Source organism: Lissotriton helveticus, chromosome 3_1, assembly GCF_964261635.1.
Source record: "Lissotriton helveticus chromosome 3_1, aLisHel1.1, whole genome shotgun sequence".
In the NCBI taxonomy this organism is placed as follows: Eukaryota; Metazoa; Chordata; class Amphibia; order Caudata; family Salamandridae; genus Lissotriton; species Lissotriton helveticus.
In genome coordinates this window covers 1,818,640,367-1,818,662,183 of record NC_136061.1, presented here as the reverse complement: position 1 = coordinate 1,818,662,183, position 21,817 = coordinate 1,818,640,367, and the positions used below count along the sequence as shown (strand labels likewise).

The window sequence follows — 21,817 nt, the reverse complement described above, 5'->3', positions numbered from 1 at the left end:
TCCAAGAGGCTCATTTATGAGGTTTAGCCGTAGGAAAGCGCAGGCCTTCCTGCTGCGCTTCCCTACGGCAAAAGAAAAGGGCAGGAATGCGCCGTATCTATAAGATACGGTGCATTCCTGTCCTTTTCCCCTGCGCCGGCGCACAATGGGCTGCCTGCGCCCCCGCAGGCACCTTTGCACAATGGTGGAAAGGTCCCTGCGTTGAGGGGATGATTATTTTTGTACAGGAAGGGAAACCTTTCTGTACAAAAATAATCACAAGAGGCTTTTCCTTTTTAGGTCTCGCCTGTCGATGCGCATGCGCATCGAGCTTGCGAGACTATTGCGGCTTAAACAACCTTTAACTAACAAGCAAGGAATCGTGGCGATTCCTTGCAGTGCCCGTGACTTTTAAGCTCAATGCGCATGTGCATTGAGCTTAAAAGCGCGTGCACATCAGTTCCCTCAGCCGCAATCGCCGTCTGTTCCCTCAGCCGCATTCCTCCGACACCTTTTGAAGTGAAGCTTAGCTTCACTTCAAAGGCCCCGGCTTCTTCACACCCACATGCCGCTCTCCCCGCTCCGCCCCCTCCCGCGTCTTCACACGTCTCACGGCCGGCAGGCCGTCTCGTATTTCTCCTCCCTCCCTCGCCTCCCTCCCTCAGCACGGGTACAATCGGGACCACTCTGTGCGCTTGCTTTTGGATTTCGCAGCACTTTCCCAGTTGCCTTATTAGCCACCCGGGGTGTCACCAAAGTGCCTTGATTAATGCCGTGGCAGTGGAGAGGGGTGCCCCTGCTGTCACAAAGTGAATCACATTTTTCAACTTCTCACCCCAATAGTTCCGCTCCCCAGCCTCTCTCCTGCCCGTCACTTTCCACCCTCGTTGCACTAAAAGCGAAAGTAAGTAAAAGCGCCTCGTTTAACAAAGCCCTTTACTTCCTGACCAAGAGAATGCCCGAAAATACAGGTATTTCAATGCAGGCTAGTCATGTCTTGCTCCCAGCACACAGTGTGCTCCTAAACATACATCTCTTCTTTGCTGCTCCTAAGTGTCTATCAGCGTCTATACCCTATGTCTTTGCACCCCTCCCTCCCCTGCACACCATCCCACACGGTCCCCAACTACCCCCAAAACATTTTAACCTCAGTCTGCCACACTTCCTCTCTCTCTGAGCCTGTCTCTTCTGCTATCCCAGAACTCGCGAACAGGCTCCTCTCCCCATGAGTCTTTCCCACTGCCCTCCCTACTTGAGGCCCTCAGTTCATCTCTTCCTCTCCTCCTGCAAAACTTTCAGGTGAGTTGTATCTCCCCCTGCCATTTGCTCTGGCCCCTCCCACCTGTCCATCAACCTTCCGGTGCCCTGGTGCTGCAGTCATAGCTAACCCTTGCATCGGCTCTTGCTGGCTATCGGCTTATTGCTAAATTAGCCACCTCTTTCTTCATTCAACCCTCAATTCCGTCATGATGTGGACCTGTTTCACCCTCACACAATCTGCCCTCTCTTGCCCTCGGTGCCTTTCAGTTACTCTCAATGTCCCAGTCATTTAACTCCTTAACACATACGCAAAAATAATTGCCATTTATAACGCCAATAGCGCCAACAAATACAGACCTACGACATAAGTAAAACACATTGACCTTTACATGCACAGCCACTGAAAATGAATTTGCATTATTTCTGCAAGTGTTTTTTTTATGCCGTTAGGAAATATTTATTTATATTTACGTTTCCAGGCCGTAGTTGGGTATAAGTTCCAGGAACCGAGCAGATACTAACTTTTAGTATTAACTTTCGATAAAGTACATCTGCTGCTTTGAAGTTCTTTTTATTTTTTATTTTTTTTACCTGAGTCCAGTATTTTTTTTAAGCTTTCTGGTCGTGTCTCATTTCCTGAGGAATACCACATTTTTCCAGTTGGTAATTTTTACTTAATGCGGTGTGATGGGAAGAATCATTTGTCTCTTTAATGAGTAAAGAGTGCCAGACCCATTTAAAGAAGTTATTGCCGAGTAGATATATTAATCAATTGGCTGTGAGCCTACAAAAACATGACATCCACCGCATCCACCACCACCGCATCCACCACCACCACCACACCCACCACCACTACATCCACCACCACATCCACTACAACCACCACCGCATCCACTACAACCACCACCGCATCCACTACAACCACCACCGCATCCACCGCATCCACCACATCCACCGCATCCACCACCACATCCACCGCATCCACCACCACATCCACCACATCCACCATCACATCCACCACCACCACCACATCCACCCTCACCTCCACATCCACCATGACATCCACCGCCACATCCACCACCACATCCACCACCGCCACATCCACCACCACCACATCCACCACCACTTCCACCGCATCCACCACCACCGCATCCACCACCACCACATCCACCACCACTTCGACCACCACCGCATCCACCACCACTACATCCACCACCACATCCACCACAACCACCACCCCATCCACCACCACCACCGCATCCACCACCACCACCGCATCCACCATCACCACATCCACTGCATCCACCACCACCGCATCCACCACCACATCCACCATCACCTCCACATCCACCATGACATCCACCGCCACATCCACCACCACCACATCCACCACCACCACATCCAACACCACCGCATCCACCACCACACCCACCACCACTACATCCACCACCACATCCACCCCATCCACCACCCCATCCACCACCACATCCACCACCACATCCACCACCACATCCACCATCACCTCCACCACCATCACATCCACCACCACATCCACCACCACTTCCACCACCACCACAGCATCCACCACCACCACCGCATCCACCACCACCACCCCCACCACCACTACATCCACCACCACATCCACCACAACCACCATCCCATCCACCACCACAGCATCCACCACCACCACCGCATCCACCACCACATCCACCACCACCGCATCCACCATCACATACACCACTACCACCACATCCACCATCACCACCACCACCACATCCACCGCATCCACCACCACCGCATCCACCACCACCGCATCCACCACCACACCCACCACCACTACATCCACCATCACATCCACCACATCCACCATCACCTCCACATCCACCATGACATCCACCACCACCACATCCACCACCACCGCATCCACCACATCCACCACCACCACCACCCCCACCACCACTACATCCACCACCACATCCACTACAACCACCACCCCATCCATCACCGCATCCACCACATCCACCGCATCCACCACATCCACCGCATCCACCACATCCACCGCATCCACCACATCCACCGCATCCACCACATCCACCGTATCCACCACCACATCCACCGCATCCACCACCACATCAACCATCACCACCACATCCACCATCACATCCACCACCACCACCACATCCACCACCACATCCACCATCACCTCCACATCCACCATGACATCCACCGCCACATCCACCACCACATCCACCACCGCCACATCCACCACCACTTCCATCCACCACATCCACCACCACTTCCACCACAACCACCACCCCATCCACCACCGCATCCACCACCACCATATCCACCACCACATCCACCACCACATCCACCACCACATCCACCATCACCACCACATCCACATCCACCATCACCTCCACATCCACCATGACATCCACCACCACATCCACCACCACCACATCCAACACCACCGCATCCACCACCACCACCGCATCCACCACCACCACCGCATCCACCACCACCACCACACCCACCACCACATCCACCACACCCACCACCACATCCACCACCACAACCACCACCCCATCCACCACCACCACCACATCCACCATCACCTCCACATCCACCATCACCTCCACATCCACCGCCACATCCACCACATCCACCACCATCACATCCACCACCACCACATCCACCACCACCACCGCATCCACCACCACCACCGCATCCACCACCACCACCACCACTACATCCACCACCACATCCATCACCCCATCCACCACCACCACCGCATCCACCACCACATCCACCGCATCCACCACCACCGCATCCACCACCACATCCACCATCACCACCACATCCACCATCACATCCATCACCACCACCACCACCACATCCACCATCACCTCCACCACCACTACCACCACCACATCCACCATCACCTCCACCACCACTACCACCACCACATCCACCATCACCTCCACATCCACCATGACATCCACCACCACCGCACCCACCACCACTACATCTACCACCACATCCACTACAACCACCACCCCATCCACCACCACCACCACATCCGCCGTATCCACCACCGCATCCACCACCACATCCGCCATCACCACCACATCCACCATCACATCCACCATCACATCCACCACCACCACCACATCCACCACCACATCCACCATCACCTCCACATCCACCATGACATCCACCACATCCACCACCACCACCACCACATCCACCACCGCCACATCCACCACCGCCACATCCACCACCACCACATCCACCACCACTTCCACCACCACCGCATCCACCACCACCACATCCACCACCACCGCATCCACCACCACTACATCCACCGCATCCACCACCACATCCACCACCACATCCACCGCATCCACCACTTCCACCGCATCCACCACTTCCACCGCATCCACCACCACCGCATCCACCACCACCACATCCACCGCCACCACATCCACCACCGCATCCACCACCACATCCACCACCGCATCCACCACCGCATCCACCACCTCATCCACCACCGCATCCACCACCACCACATCCACCATACCCAACACCATCACTTCCACCACCACATCCACAACCACCGCATCCACCACCACCACTTCCACCACCACCACATCCACCACATCACCACCACATCCACCACATCACCACCACATCCACCACCTCCACCACCCCCACATCCACCAACACATCCACCCCCACATCCACCACCACTTCCACCACTACATCCACCACCACATCCACCACAACCACCACCCCATCCACCACCGCATCCACCACCACCACCGCATCCACCACCACCGCATCCACCACCACATCCACCACCACATCCACCACCACATCCACCATCACCACCACATCCACATCCACCATCACCTCCACATCCACCATGACATCCACCACCACATCCACCACCACCACATCCAACACCACCGCATCCACCACCACCACCGCATCCACCACCACCACCGCATCCACCACCACCACCACACCCACCACCACATCCACCACACCCACCACCACATCCACCACCACAACCACCACCCCATCCACCACCACCACCACATCCACCATCACCTCCACATCCACCATCACCTCCACATCCACTGCCACATCCACCACATCCACCACCATCACATCCACCACCGCCACATCCACCACCACCACCGCATCCACCACCACCACCGCATCCACCACCACCACCACCACTACATCCACCACCACATCCATCACCCCATCCACCACCACCACCGCATCCACCACCACATCCACCGCATCCACCACCACCGCATCCACATCCACCATCACCACCACATCCACCATCACATCCATCACCACCACCACCACCACATCCACCATCACCTCCACCACCACTACCACCACCACATCCACCATCACCTCCACCACCACCACATCCACCATCACCTCCACATCCACCATGACATCCACCACCACCGCACCCACCACCACTACATCTACCACCACATCCACTACAACCACCACCCCATCCACCACCACCACATCCGCCGTATCCACCACCGCATCCACCACCACATCCGCCATCACCACCACATCCACCATCACATCCACTATCACATCCACCACCACCACCACATCCACCACCACATCCACCATCACCTCCACATCCACCATGACATCCACCACATCCACCACCACCACCACCACATCCACCACCGCCACATCCACCACCGCCACATCCACCACCACCACATCCACCACCACTTCCACCACCACCGCATCCACCACCACCACATCCACCACCACCGCATCCACCACCACTACATCCACCGCATCCACCACCACATCCACCACCACATCCACCGCATCCACCACTTCCACCGCATCCACCACTTCCACCGCATCCACCACCACCGCATCCACCACCACCACATCCACAGCCACCACATCCACCACCGCATCCACCACCACATCCACCACCGCATCCACCACCGCATCCACCACCTCATCCACCACCGCATCCACCACCACCACATCCACCATACCCAACACCATCACTTCCACCACCACATCCACAACCACCGCATCCACCACCACCACTTCCACCACCACCACATCCACCACATCACCACCACATCCACCACATCACCACCACATCCACCACCTCCACCACCCCCACATCCACCAACACATCCACCCCCACATCCACCACCATCACCACCACATCCACCATCACCACCACCACCACATCCACCACCACCATATCCCCCAGATCCACTCACCCTCAACACCTCACCCTCAACCCCTCACCCTCACTCACCCTCACCCTCACTCACCCTCAACCCCTCACCCTCAACCCCTCACCCTCAACCCCTCACCCTCACTCACCCTCACAACACATATTGTGTTACAATAGGTGTCACATTTGCGAAAGATAAAACTATCTAGAGATGTAGCATAACGACCAGAGCTGCCATATAAGTCACGTAAATACAAAACATGTTGCATTCCAAATGCTATAGGTGTCACTCATCCATTTGCAAAACGAAAAATGTCAAACTTCTATTGCGAGACCTATTGCATTTTCAATGCTTGTTCTATGTGTGCTGCAGTATGCAGCACACATAGAAAAAGGAAAAACAAGGAGAAATAAAGATATTTCTCCCCGTTGCACCTTCCTTACTCCTCCCCTGGGGAGGCGTAAGCTTTTGGCACTGCCTCAGATTCACGATTTCACGTAAATCTGGGGCAGTGTCAAAAGGCCATGGATGTTGCTGGGAACGCCCCCAGCAACACCCATTGCACGCCCCTTTAACTCAGAACACTGCGTTAAAGGGACTGATATTTATCAGGCAACATTAAGCCAAAAAAAGTGGCTCAGTGCTGTCTGATAAAAATCACGCAGACTTCGGCGCCACGGAACGTCACAAAAAGTGACGTTCCGATGGCGCAAGGGGCCTCATAAATGAGGACCTACGTTTCTATGAGGGAATGAATCAAAAAGGGACAATTTCATAAACAGTTTTGCTACATTTGTTGGTAAGGTGCATCTTCTAGAGATGATCGATGCCACATCGGCAGGCATAGACGTTGTTAATGGGTTTTGTAGCTGCAAACCTTTAACAGTGATGTCATTGCTACTTTGCTTCTCAATTTGAGAAAAACATTTTGAAGTTGTTTTTAGGTTTCATTTATGGTTTTTAGGGCGGAGCCGAACTGCATGAAATTCCACTGAGTTTTTATGCAACTCCATGGAATTCCACGCAGTGCAACTCCACGAGCTGCGCCGTCTCCTAGCTATGAGCCCAGTGGCCCTGGGAGGCATGGGGTACCCTACCTAGACATATATTATGTGGTTGTGCACATGCCTTGGCTAGCACGATGGCTGCCTTACGATCTCGAGGGACAGGATATAGGGCACCTGTTGGGCCCCCTCGACCTCTTGAGAGACCTTTACCAAACTGCTAGACCAGTGGTACCTTACACCAGAGCGCTCCAAGCAATAAAGGCCTGCTGCAGTCTTTATAACAGGAGGTCAAACACCAAAGTTCTGTATTCTCCAGATCTTCCAGTGTGTGTGACGCTGGCGCTGGCAAGGGTAGGGGAGGAGCACAATGCACAAACCTGGCAGCAAGCCATACTCACCTCTATGTGGGATTTATATGAGGGGATGACCTCCTGACATTTAATACCCTCATGGGGGACTACGTACTGCATCATGGTCAGTTAATGACATATGGGGCCCTTCAAGTGGCATTGGGCAACACCTGGAGGTTGGGGTTAACCAAACTTGTGAAAGATGAAGTGTTATCTAACTTGCTGACGCACAAGGTAGTGACCTGCATGCACAGGGTAGTGGCCCCTTGTTGCATACCTCTATGACTGCACTGAAAGTGAAATGGTAACAGTTGGTGGAAAGAGACATATCTGAAGGGAAGGGAAGGAAGGGGTGCGAGCCTGGAGTATACCAAGGCAGTGAATAGAACCCCCCCCGATATAAATACACAGATCTTAATTATTTTCACTGCACGTATTTGTCCCAGCTAGATTACCCAAGATCTTTTCCGGGCTTCAACATGTCGAAGATGCCAAGCATCAGAGGCGTTATGGTATCGGTTATGGTATTGGACTGTGTACATATACGTGCATATTAGAGATGCTTCTGGACTTTCTGACTCTGACTCTTGCACACGACAATAGAGGGGTGCTTGCTGGACAGATTTGCTAGGCTGACAAAGGCCAAATGCACAAATAAATTGCTAGACCTGGCGTAGCTCCTGGGATAACTGAGTGTAGCAATGAACTGGAAGACTGGTACAGCTCTCTCAGTTTCGAACTAGGTCCAAGAACTGATAAAATGGTGCACCGCAGAAATGAACGTCCTGGCTCACATAGGCCGGCAGAGGAGGAGGGGCACACCCACTACACAATGGGACACACTACTATGATCCAAGCCAAGTCGGATGAGATGCCGCCGTGAACACGCTAGGGAGGTGATACTACACAGTGATGTCAGAACACAATCTGGTTGGTACAGGCAGGCCGTGTGCCCCATGCGCTATGGGGGACTAGGGCCGGACTGGGAACCAAAAACGGCCCTGGTGTAGGTGCCGCCGAGCTCTTTGCCAGGGCCGGTATGCTGCAAAAACGGCCTTGTAACAAAAACGGCCCCGAGGGGGCCCAAAACCGGCCCCCACCCGTGCAGTGCACCTGGGGATTGCCCGGTGCCTGCTACGGCCAGTCCGGCCCTGTGGGAGACCCAGATTACCACTGACCTTTCCATCCAGACCGTGAGTTTACACAGATATCATACCTGCCAACTTGAAGAACCATCTCACCCTGTGAGGAGAGGGCAGGGCCCTGAAGGGGGCGAGGCCTCGTGCCGATAAGTAACTACAAGACACCTTTGAACCCCATCCCACCTCCAGACACCCTACTCCCAAAAAAGCTTGCTGAGGCTGGTGACAATGTCCTGGGGTGTTTTCACACCCCTTAATGGACGTCTGCAGTTCAAAGCCTCAGAAAACGAGCTGGGAAACCACTATTCACAGTGGTTTTTAGCTCGTCTTCCCTGCCACCGTCTGATATCGGCTCCTCACAGAGAGACCGTGTGATGGGAGCCTATATCGTGTGTCACACGGTGCCGCCGTGTGAGTTGGCAGGTTTGAAATATGATGATGCCCTACGAAGTTTGTTGCTGCGATCTCTGGGCGCTGCTTCCTTGACATAGACTTGTACAGGAGTGGGGGCGCCAACCTGAAATGAAAGTCGAGATTGAAATACGATAAGTGGATCTATAATTCTGATTCGATTGATGACATTTGTTATTGTTTGTTCTTACTAACTGTGGCTCGGACTTGTACTCTGACATGAACACATAATGTTCAGTGACCTCTATACGCATACAGCTGTTATTACTTCCCTTGATGTCCAAATGCCAATGGCTATCTGTACTATCTAAAAAATGCGAATAAAGAGCTATTTAAGAAAAAAGTTGCAAAACAACGCCAGAGAACCGTATTTCCAACTAAGAAATGTCATCTTTAACGCAAGCCAAATACTAATCCTCTGAGTTATTCCTTTTTAAGCCATCTGAAAGCAGCACATTCTTATGCTTACACTAGTTAACGCAGTAGCCTGAAATCCTACCAGATTTTGTGACCAAATCCAGAATTACAACAACAGATGTACTACAGCTGATAACATCATGTTGCTAGCAGACAAGAGTGGATCTTATTTATGAGGCCCTTACGCTGCCGTAACGTCACTTTTTGTGATGCTGTGGTGGCGTAAAAAATGCACCACACTGCGCCATATTCACAAAGTGACGCATCTAGGCAGATGTGTCGCTTTGTAAAACACTGCGCTAAATTATACAGGTATACAGGTATAATGTATGCAGGTATATTGTAAGCCACGTAGAAGTGGCGCAGCAAAATCTATGAGATTTCACTGAGCCACTTCTAGGGCGTCACTACATCAAATCCTTACGCATGCTTGAAGCTGGCATAAGTAGTGACGCAGGGCTTTTCACATGGGGCTTGCCCCAAGTGAAAAGACACATTGCTGGATTTGCGTCTACAGTTATGTCCGGAATACTGACATATCTGTAAATCCTTGTGACATGGAGCATTGTACAGTAAATACGGAGTATCCATGGTGTCGCAAGGATGAAGCTATGAAAAGTGTTGCATCTCTGTTTTCCCGCAGCGAAGCAACACCTTTCATAAATGAGGCCCAGTGTTTTTAATCTGCATTTCCGCCACCACACGCCCCTTAAAGAGAATGTTGCTCACTAAACTTCCACGGGTATCAGAGGGAGACTCCAAGGCTGGTGTGATAGTGTACAGACAAACCCTCTACCCTGTTTGCTTGGAAACCTATTCTAGCCCTATTACAACCCTAGGAGTAGCTTCCTTATGTGCTATCAGGATCAAATCGTGAAAAACTCCTGTGTTATCAAGGATGTGACTACCCTTGATAAGCATTGTTTGTTATTTTGCCACCAAGTTCTTCCAATGCCCCACAAATATGAGGTAGTATCACTACACTGATAGAGGAACTGGATGAAAGTTTTGATTCATAAGACCATTTTTTCCTTTTTAGGTCTAGCCGGTTGGTCGGGCACATGTGCTGCTGTTGCTAAGTAACCAATTGGATTCTAAAAAAGTTTTTTTCAAATCCCCAAAACAGTTGTTTAGCCCACCCATTACTTACCTCTTGTTGGGATCATTATCACTCTTCTTTACTGCCTTCTAATTCAGCAAATCGTGCCAGGTGGCAGTGAGTGGCTGCATCATTTCCGTTTTTTCGTGTGGCGCATGAACGAAGTACAAATTGATTACTGTTAGTATCCATCCGCTGCTCGCTCTGTGATTATGGTACTATTTTTTCTTTTTTTTAACCCATTTTTATATAGCACAAACTCGACCCCCCCAAAGGTATTGGAACATTTTACATGAGCACCAGTTATAATACACAAGGTCACATTCATCTTTTTTTTTTTTTAGGCACAGGAGTTTATGTTCTGCTAGTTGAACTTTAAAATGTGCTTTTGGGGGCAGAGTTCCCGGAGCTCTGTACTTTATAGCAATTGTGCAAGGACAACTCATTGTGTGTGCATTTGTTTTGTCCTTCCCTTCATGCCACTCCACTCTGCGAGACTTCACTCCACTCTATGCCACTTTACTCCACTCTATGCTACCCTACTCCACTCTACACCGCTCAACTCTACGACACAGTACTCCACTCTACGCCACTCCATACCATTTTACTCCACTCTGCACCACCCTCCTTGATTCTATGCCACTCTGCTCTTCAACACTCTAATCCACTCTACTCTACTCTACGACACTCCACTCTATGGCACTCCACTCCACTTTACTCCACTGTACACCACTCTACTCTATTCTACAACACTCTATTCTGCAACACTCCACTCCACTCTACAACACTCCACTGTTCTCTACATCACTCTACTTCACTGTGCTCCACTCTATGCCAATCCATTGTACGCCACTCTAATCCACTCTACGCCACTCCACTCTACGCCATGACACTTTACTCAATGCCACTTTACTTCATGCTACTTTACTCCACTCTGCGCCATTCCACATCACTCTACTCTATGCCACTCTACTTTACTCCACTCTAAACTACTCCACACTACTCCACTCTATAACACTCCACGCTAGGCCACTGCACCCCACTTTACAGCACTAAATAACACTCCACTCTACTCCACTCTTTGCCCCTCCACTCTACAACACTCCACTCTACGCCAATCCATGCCAGTCCATGCTACTTCACACCACTCCACGCTAAAACACTCTACTCCATGCCACTCCACTTTACTCCACTCTAAGCAACCCCACTTTACCCCACTCTATGCCATTCCACTCTAAGCCATGCCACTCTATGCCACTCCATTCTATGACACTCCATGCCGCTTTACTCCACTTTACATCACTCTACTTTACGACACTCCTCTCCACTCTGCGACACTTCACTTTATGACACTGTATGCCACAACAATTTACTCCATTCTAGTCCACTCTATGCCTCTCCAATCTAAGCCGCTCCACTCTACTCCACTCTACAGCACTTCATCTATGCCACTTTAATCCACTCCACTCTACATCCCTCTATTTCACTTCACTCTATGCCACACTATACCACTCCAATCTATGACACTCCCCTCACCAACATTCTACCCCACTCTAGGCCACTCCACCCTATGACACTCCACTCAACGACACTCTACCCCACTCCACTCTACTCCACTCTACTCTTCAGCACTCTACTCCACTCCAATCTACACCACACCACTCTTCTTACCAAGTCTCTGCTGTTCCACCCAAGACCTACTTAATGGGGGCCACTATGCATCCGTACACCGGATGTGCACTGCGGGTATGCCGCTGGCCCACTAAAGCAAGCCCATCTGCACACATCGGCACCTGGACTGTGCCCAGCGCCACAAACCCTAGTCCGATCAATCACCCCCCATCAACACTTGATCACTCAACCTGGGATGTCCCTCCTCCTGCTGCTGTCGCACCACACACACACACACTATGGTAAGATCATTCCCCTGCACCCCTTGCAGGTTCACCTGCAGCAGCCTACCCACACATCCCACTTACACTTCAGAAAAACAACCAACACCCCCACATAACAGCACATGGTACAGCAATCCCACACCCCAACAGTCACTCGCATGCAGGGCACTCAACACACAGTCTCTCTGAAAATATGCCACCAAAATCTGGGACCAGTTGAGCAGTGACGAACCGGACTTCCTTTTCCTCATGGACCTGGCTCAACTTCATATCAGCACCCAACATCGCCACTTCAATTCCAGCAGGCTACAAGATCACAAGGCAGAATCACCCTCACAACCCAGGAGGAGGACTCCCAGTCATCTACAAAGGCTCCATCAATTGCTCAATTTCCTCAGAGCGCACCTACCCATTCATGGAACACCTGCACTTTAAGCTGCAAATCTCTGACAACTTCAACCTAAATGGATCCCTCATCCACCAACCACCTTGACCATGAGCTATATTCACCAGCCTCGTCACTGACTCTATTGCCCCTCTCACCATTAACTACAGAGCCTTTATACTTCTCTGCGACCTCAACTTCCACCTAGAATACAGAACCGACCCCTGCTCCACAGCACTCCTTGAAAGTCTGAGCAACTTTGGTCTAACCCAACTCATCACAGAACCAACACACATCACAGGACACACAATGGATCTTCACTATCAATGACAGCATTAAATTCAACTCAACTTTGACGCTCACATGGACCGACCACTCGATCATCCACTTCCAAATCAACACACTGCAAGCCAACACACCCACCAGCATCAGCCTACCCAGTCGCTGCTGGGCCAAATTCTCAGAAACAAGCCGGCTCAAAGTCCTCAGCATGGACCATCCTAACCTGACGGATAACCTCAACATGGAAATGACCAACTTCAACAACTGCATCATGAACTGTGCAGGCTCCTTCGCACCCATCAAAACCAAAAAGCAAAGAAGCACCAACATGCAGGCCAGCTGGTACACATAGAACCTTCGAGATTCAAAACAACATTGCAAACAGCTAAGAAAATAATGGAGAGCCAGTCACAAAACCACTGATAGAACCTCCAACAAGGCTGCAGTCAGACGCTACCACCAGCAACTGAGAGAAACCAAGAAAAGAATGCCAGCAGAACGCATAGAAAGGAGAGCCAACAACTGCAAGGAGATCATCAAGGAATTCGCCACACCCTCTGCCTCTGTCAGCAGCATCACCCCATCCCAAGTACTCTGCGACAACCTATCTAACTTCTTCCACATCAAAATCACAAACATCTACAGCAACTTAATACATCTACCAGACCCTAATGATCTCACTCCACCAGGCCATCACCAATCAAGATGGCCACCTGACCGAATGGAATACTTTCACCAAAGAAGAAACAATGATGCTCATGCAGACCATTCACTCAGGATCCAACAGACCCCTGCCCCCAAACCTACAACCACAGAGCATCACCCTCACACACATCATCAATACCTCCATGACATCCGTCACATTCCTGGAAGACTGGAAGTATGTAGGGGGTCAACAAACGCCCTTATTAAGAAGCCATTGGCCAACCTGAGCCAACTGAGCAACCTCCGTCCAATCTCCCTGCTCTCATACACTGCACAATTGATAGAGAAGGCCATCAACAAGCAACTCACAAGCCACCTCGAATTACACCACCTATTGCACAACACTCAATCAGGATTCAGAACATCAATAGCACCAAAATAGCACTGATCGCAGCCACCTACGACATCCAGATCATCCTAGATCAAGGAGAAATAGCAGCCCTCATACTCCTCCACCTCTCCGCTGCATTCAACTCTCATCATAAGACTCCATGAGAGCAGAATTCAAAGACCCGTACTAAACTGTATCTGCTCCTTACTCGCAGGAAGAACCCAAAGTGTCAGACTATTACCCTTCACATCGGAGTCCAAGAACCTGATCTGCAGAGTCCCCCAGGGGTCGTCTCTCAGCCCGACCCTGTTCAAAGTCTACATGACACCGTTAACCAACATCATCCAATACCAAGACATCACCATCATCTACTACGCCGATGACACCCAACTCAACCTTTTCCTGATGGACAAGAAAACCACCACCAGAACCAACTTCACCAACAACATGACTATGGTGGTAGGGTGGATAAGAACCAACAGCTTGAAACTTAATTGTGACAAGATGGAAGTATTGATCTTCGGAAACAAACCCTCCACCCTGGGACACCACCTGGTGGCCGACAGAGCTAGGACCCACACCAACACCCACACACCATGCCAGAAATCAGGGGATTATCGTAGACAACAAGCTCAACATGATGGCACAAGTCAACACAGTGACAGTTTCCTGCTCCACATCTTTCGTATACTATGAAAGATCTTGAAATGGCAGCCACACCACACCAGACGAATCATCACACAAGCACTCATTACAAGCAGACTCCACTACGGCAACGCACTCCACATCAGAATCTCCAAGCAGCTCCTACAGAGGCTTCAGACCATAAAGGATGACTCAGCAAGATTGATACTTGACCTCCCATTGCGCACCCACATCTCACCCACCTCAGAGAAGTCCACTGGTTCCCCATTCACAGATGCAGCCAATTCAAAATACACACACACACATACAAAGCTTTGTGCAATACTAGACCAGCATACCTATTTTAAAGGCAGCGTTAAACCAAATAACGTGGCTAAAATCCACGTTAAGTGGCTTAACGCTGCCTTGGTAATAGTGCCCCTTTCACTCTAAACTTAGAGTAAAAGGGGTGTGCAGTGGGTGTTGCGGTGGGCGTTCCACCGCAACACCCATTCACTTTGACGCTGCCACCTATTATCAAGAGAGGCGAGAATAGGTGGCAGCGCCGAACTTAAGACCAGGAAAATACTGGTCTTAAGGTGGCGAAACAAGGAGAAATGCTTCATTTCTCCTCGTTTTTGCTTTTTCCATGTGTGCTGCCTTGTGCAGCACACAAGGAAAAAGCAAAATGCCAAGGTTTGTTTATGTACAGGAAGATGTCCCTTCATGTACATAAATAAACTTTTCTTTAAAATGCTATTTTGTAACTTACATGTGTGCTGCATGAAGCAGCACACATGTAAGTTACAAAATGGCATTTTAGGTTTGTTTATGTACAGGAAGGGATACCTTCCTGTACATAAACAAACCTACCTGCTCGCAGACACCCTTGCACTCTGGTGCAAGGGTGCCTGCGGCGTTGGCGTTAAGTCATGAGACTTAGCGCCATCGCAGGGGGAAATGCCAGGCAGCACCATATCCTTGGTAATATGGTGCAGCCTGGCGTTTCCGAAGTGGCGATGAGAGGCGTTGAGGCGTTAAGCCAAGGAGGCTAACGCCTCTCACCGCCACTTCCTAGATAATATGCCCCATAGTTTTACATCAAATGCCACATTAGAAAAAGTGATTGACATAGGGATATTCTTCATGATGGAATTTCTCTCAGCACTACAGAGTATAAAGCACTCTTGGACAATTGCAGAACTTCCTAAATATAGCACATGAACACATTTAGACTTCCAAATAAAGGTAACGATTTAAAAATTATTATTTATTGGATTTTATACCTTGCTCGCTGAGTACGGTAAATAACGTGCAATCACTCCGTACTATGAAATGGTCCTAGTAGGGCAAGACAAGCACTGCATTTTTACACTCATGAGACGCCATATTATTCTACTCACGGTTCAGGCGAGTGCATTGGGGAGGAGGCATGGCGGATGTACTGTGTGCACTGGAACACCCGAAACGCCAGACTTGACAGGAAATCACGTGCAGAGAGCAGGCCTGCTACTGGTCGGAGCTGAAACCCAGTCCTCTCTGGTAGAAGAGAAGAAAAAGTTGTATGCAACACTTAGATAACATATTCCACAAGTATGCCAAAACTGACAGTCATGACCAGGGCTTTAAGTGGGATGAAAAAACTTTGGTGTGGCGGGGGAGGGGTCCCTCAGGGGGGGTGGTCAATGTAATTAAGGGCATGGCTTAAAAACACATAAGCTAAAAATCTGTGCCTAGCAGTGTTCCGTCCGACTTGTACTTTGCTGTTTCGGTCATTGCATCCAGATATATGATACAACAAGTAACATCATACCTACAAGAAGACTATTGGCTTTGTCAATGGTTGTTAGTTGCATGAGAGATAAGCAGCAACTATTGTTTGCAAATAATATTGAAACATCTTCTGCTTAAAGCCCTGCAGACACCAAGACAATGTTGCTGCTCCTGATTTTCAAAAAGAGAAAGGAAATCCAGAAAGAAAATGACTCTCTTTAAAGGTTTTTCCCTTCCACTACAATGCTCACCTGGCATGACGTCATTCCGTAACTTCTCCACTAGTGAGAAGTGAGCAGTGTGAGCAGCGCACATCGATGTGCCTGCTGTCACTGCAGTCCAGAAAAAATCGACCGCCTGTGCCAGGTCACGAAATAGAGCCCGATAGAGGCCCGTTTCGAGGCCTCCTTGAAAAAAACTTTCAGATAAGACCCCGGTATGATATTCTTTTTTTCACCACTTGAGTACCACCTCAGGCTATCCCCTTCAATGGGGAAACATCCTTTACCACGAAACCATTACAACGCGGTATGGCTACATCGTGGTTTTAACAACGCAAGTCGTTACATCGACTTGCACTGGAGGCCGCTCTAGACTAAGGAATAGTGTGAATTACTATTCCAACACCTTCCCTACTGTACACAGACTGGAGTTGGAATAGTAATTCACACTATTCCTAAGTCCAGCAACCTCCACTGCAAGTCGATGTAACGACTTGCGTTGTCAAACCTAAGGTGTAACATACCATGTTGTGATGGTACGCGTTGTATCATCATACATCCCTTCGATGACCCAGTTCAGGAAGGATCTCCAGACCTGGCTCTTCGACTGAACCTCAGTGCTCAGCAGGACCTGCAGCCCCCACCACCCAGCGCATTGAGACCCTCGCGGGTGAGTAGTTGCGCTTAACACTGATTGATTGATTGATCGATTGATTGAGTTAAAGCTGAGTTTGAAGACTACAGTTTCCTGTACTGCATGTACTTCAGTTTGGGTCTCATGTTCCATGGGCCCTGGACAATCATGTATCTGCCTTTTGCCTGGTATGATTCGGTCATACTTATATAGAGAGGATGATTTGCAGTTCTGGTGTCAAGGTTGGCACCTCAGTGCATGAGAAACCCAAATATGTTATACTTAATAACTTTGGACCCTCCTCTATATTCGAGGTCTGCACATTGAGTAGGCAGTTCCAATGTTATAAGGAGGGTCTCAAAATGAGTATTCACTTGTTATTATTATTTATTTATACGTTCAGTTCAATAAGCTTTATTCAACAATTAGTCATATAAGGAGATCAAATGTAACAATACAGCAATAAATAATCAAGATATAAAAATAATTGCAATCAAGTGTGAGAGCCGTAGCATTGCACGAAACAAGAATAACATTTCTTAAACATAAAAAAACAAGTTTAGTCCTCTCTAAGGATAAAGAATAAAATGGGTGCATACATCAATTAGTTAAACCCACAAGGGAAGTAGTAAAAGACACAGCTTTATAAAAAAATCACATCCTTATAAAATTGTAAAATAACAGGACCAGTTGTCACTATCCATAAGTGCACACATGCAGAGGAACTATAAACTAAACATGATCTTTCTCTTACAAATGAAAGAATAGCCTAGAGCAACAATTGTGCCTTTCGCCAAAAAGTGGCTCCAAAACAGAAGAATGGCTCTTGTCAAAAGGTAGCTATCATGGCAAAAAAACAAAGGACCAATTTGCCCCCATTAATGCTTCTCCAAAAATGCACTAGCCTCGTTTGTGTGAACACATTTGGACCGGCAGATACCTGGCGACCACGCATAACACCAACCTGGAGATTTTAGTTCTTAGAATCCTAGTGGCCACAAGATAGCTCATAACACCCACAGTCCTACACAGTGGCAGTAGTCATATTTTCCTCTGCCAAGCATACGATGGGCAGAAGAATGAGAAATGGAGTAAATCCTCGAGAGGGCCTTTACATGCCAGGCACTAACTGCCTAATATTTCACATTTAAACCACTTCAAATCGAAAGCCATAATAGGTAGGACTGATATCTAAATTGTAAAAACGATTTCCTGACTAAGGAGGGAGTGATCTCATCACTCGTACCCTCGTAGCTGGAGATCAGTTTAAACTCCAAAAAGTCAAGGGTCAAACAAAGTACCTCTACTTCTACCAATGGCGTTTTGATATACACCCTGCCAGTAGGCCGATTTAATTACTATTTTGAAGCCAGGGGCGACATCCTGTGGTACTGCCGAAAAGCTTTCTAGACCCAGTTTCCTGAACATGGACCTGATGTACTTAAGGGAGGGTATAGACTGGATATCATGTTGGGCTATTAGATCTTCAATGGAAATTCTATAGGCTCTTAGGGTGGATGAGGTCCAATCCTATGCCAGTACAGTAGGAGTCGAAGATAGGGCCTTCCAAGTAACTTTCTTGAGTGCCATATAAAAATACAATGGAATCAGAGGTGTACTCTTTGGTAGCGTAAATAGCTGCCTAATGAAATTGTGCTTTGCATGCAATAAAATACTATAATTGATATGGCCCCATATCGCTGCTCCATATAGTGCTGCCCCCAGGACCTTTACATTGTAGATCTCAAACGCCAGTTCAACTTTTTTGGGAAACGTTTTGTTGAAACGCTTCAACAATCAAGGTGAGTGGCGTATTAACGTGCAATCAGCTTTACGGACCTGCCTAGACCGATCTAGGCTAGCTGTAACCCTTATCCCTAATCCCTAAATAATCAGAATTGAATACCTGCTCAATTGGATCCACATTGACAATTAATTTGCACTTGTAATTTTTAGCTCCAGCAGGTTTACAGACCACAAATTGGGTTTTAGCACTATTATGTTCTATTCCCTGCTCATTACATAAAGTATTAAATCATCTAATAGCTGTTATATGCCATTTAATGTTTTGAAGATCCGGAGAATGTCATTAGCAAAAAGCAGGGCATGCACTCCCTGTCCCCCACGCTTGGGGCTTCACATCCATCCCTATCTAACCTTTTCACAGCATCATTGATACAGATTGAAAACAGGATGAGGGCCAGTACGCATCCCTGTCTAACTCCCTGCCTAATGCTTACTGGATTGGTGCCCACTCTCCCCCCATCTGACCCTTGCATAATTCTCTTTGTGCAGCCGTGTCACGATTGCCATGGATTTGACAGAATACCCATTTTATCTTATGCTTTCCATATCAAACTCAAATCAAAGCTTGGAGATAGGTCTACAAAGGTGACAAAGAAGTGTTCCTTCTTAACCATTGCAGCCTTCCAAAAGTGTCAATTAAAACGAAAGACCTGGCTGCTGTACTAATTCCGCCTCTACATCCTGCATGGAACTCTGACGTTATTTTTCCGAATCCCATCTGCAAGGTTCTGCAGGATTTTTTGCGGAAAATTTTCTGTGTGGCATCGATTAAACGAATTGGTCTATAATTACTAGGGCCACAATGCTGGCCTTTCTTTTAAATTGGAATAATTTCTGCTAAACGCCATGACACCGCAATTTGTAGACCATTTAGAATGGCATTTGCGAGATGCTTTATATAGGAGCCCCAGACACCTAAAGGCAATTTAAAAATCTCACTTGGGATTTGATCTAGCCCTGGTACTCTCCCTGGTACCATGGAGCTAATTGCCTCCTCAGTCTCCCGCAGGGTTACTTCTAAACTGTTTATGACCTGAGGTTTTCCCACCAGCCCTGGGTCAACGCTGACCCATGCCACAGCATCCATACAGGAATATACATTAGTAAAGTGGGATACCCAATCCTGAGGTTGTACGAAGTACTCCACAGACCTTTTACCACCAAGAGTTCTGAATGCCAAATCGACCCAGAGTTTGGCATTGTCTTTGGACAACAACTTGTGGGACAGCTCAGCCCAGAGGGAGTTCTCTGTCTCCTTTTTTCTCTAACCTTATTCGCTCTTGTAGTTTGCTCTTGATAACACTAGTTGTAACCTATCCCTCTTCTTGGCAGCTAGCAGTAGTTGAGATTTGGCTACCTTACATTCCTGTGTATTCCATGGTGTTTCCTTCTGGCTCATGTGAGGGTGCTTAAAGTCACGTGCCAAGATCTCCCATATATATTACAGATGGCCCCATGGCATTTGGCTAGAAATAACCCTCTCTCCTCTGCTGCTAATTTATTCAATCTCTACCTGTTCTTTGTCCATATTGTTCACCACCAACACAGCTTCTGGGTGCTTTTTGAGCCAACCTCATTTGATAGGCTTGCCATTATTAGAGACTTCAACGCCTACTATTTGAGCATGGCCCTGGCCAAGTGGAGTATTTGCAATGGAGACCAGCAAGGTCAAACTAAGGGCGTTGCGATCATTATCCACCCTTTCCACAACCACCATGTCATGGACATACTTCCAGCTCTTCAGACCCATTAAAAAATAATCCTTATGGCTGGTGTTCCGTGGCCTGTTGAAGGTGAATTGACCTTCGGCGTCAGATGGAGTCCAGCCATTTGTGGCTTTTAAATAAAAATGTATAGTTAATGCAAATATTTGGGCTGCCTTTGGGGACCTTTTGAAGGGGGAGATATCTATGGATGGGACTCCCCAATCTTAATCTAACTCAGCCAATAAGTCGCTGACCAGTAAAATAAGTGGTTTGAAGGTGGCATTCAAGTCACTTGTTATAATGAGCTCCCCTCCCTTCCTATGCTCAATCAAATATTCCTCTAAGATACTAAGCATCTGAGTTCCTTCTTTCCTCCCCACACCCTGATTATAAAAATTAATCAACACCAAGGAGTTGCCACAATTAAAAAGTACTCTAACGGCCAACGCATCTGGGAAATCAACTGGTAAGGTTATTTTGAGCACTGCAAATCTGCCAGCACCCATATTACTAGACCTCCCGATGGCCGTCT

At 48.8% G+C, this 21,817-nt stretch overlaps 1 protein-coding gene across 1 annotated transcript in view; it reads right to left on the bottom strand.

The window, feature by feature from the left end:
- Positions 1-21,817, bottom strand: part of TH (tyrosine hydroxylase) — a 403,874-nt gene that overhangs the window by 103,889 nt on the left and 278,168 nt on the right. Inside the window, exon 8 of the mRNA XM_078682736.1 lies at positions 16,549-16,684. Coding sequence (XP_078538862.1) covers positions 16,549-16,684 — 136 coding nt within the window. The remainder of the gene's footprint in view (positions 1-16,548; positions 16,685-21,817) is intronic.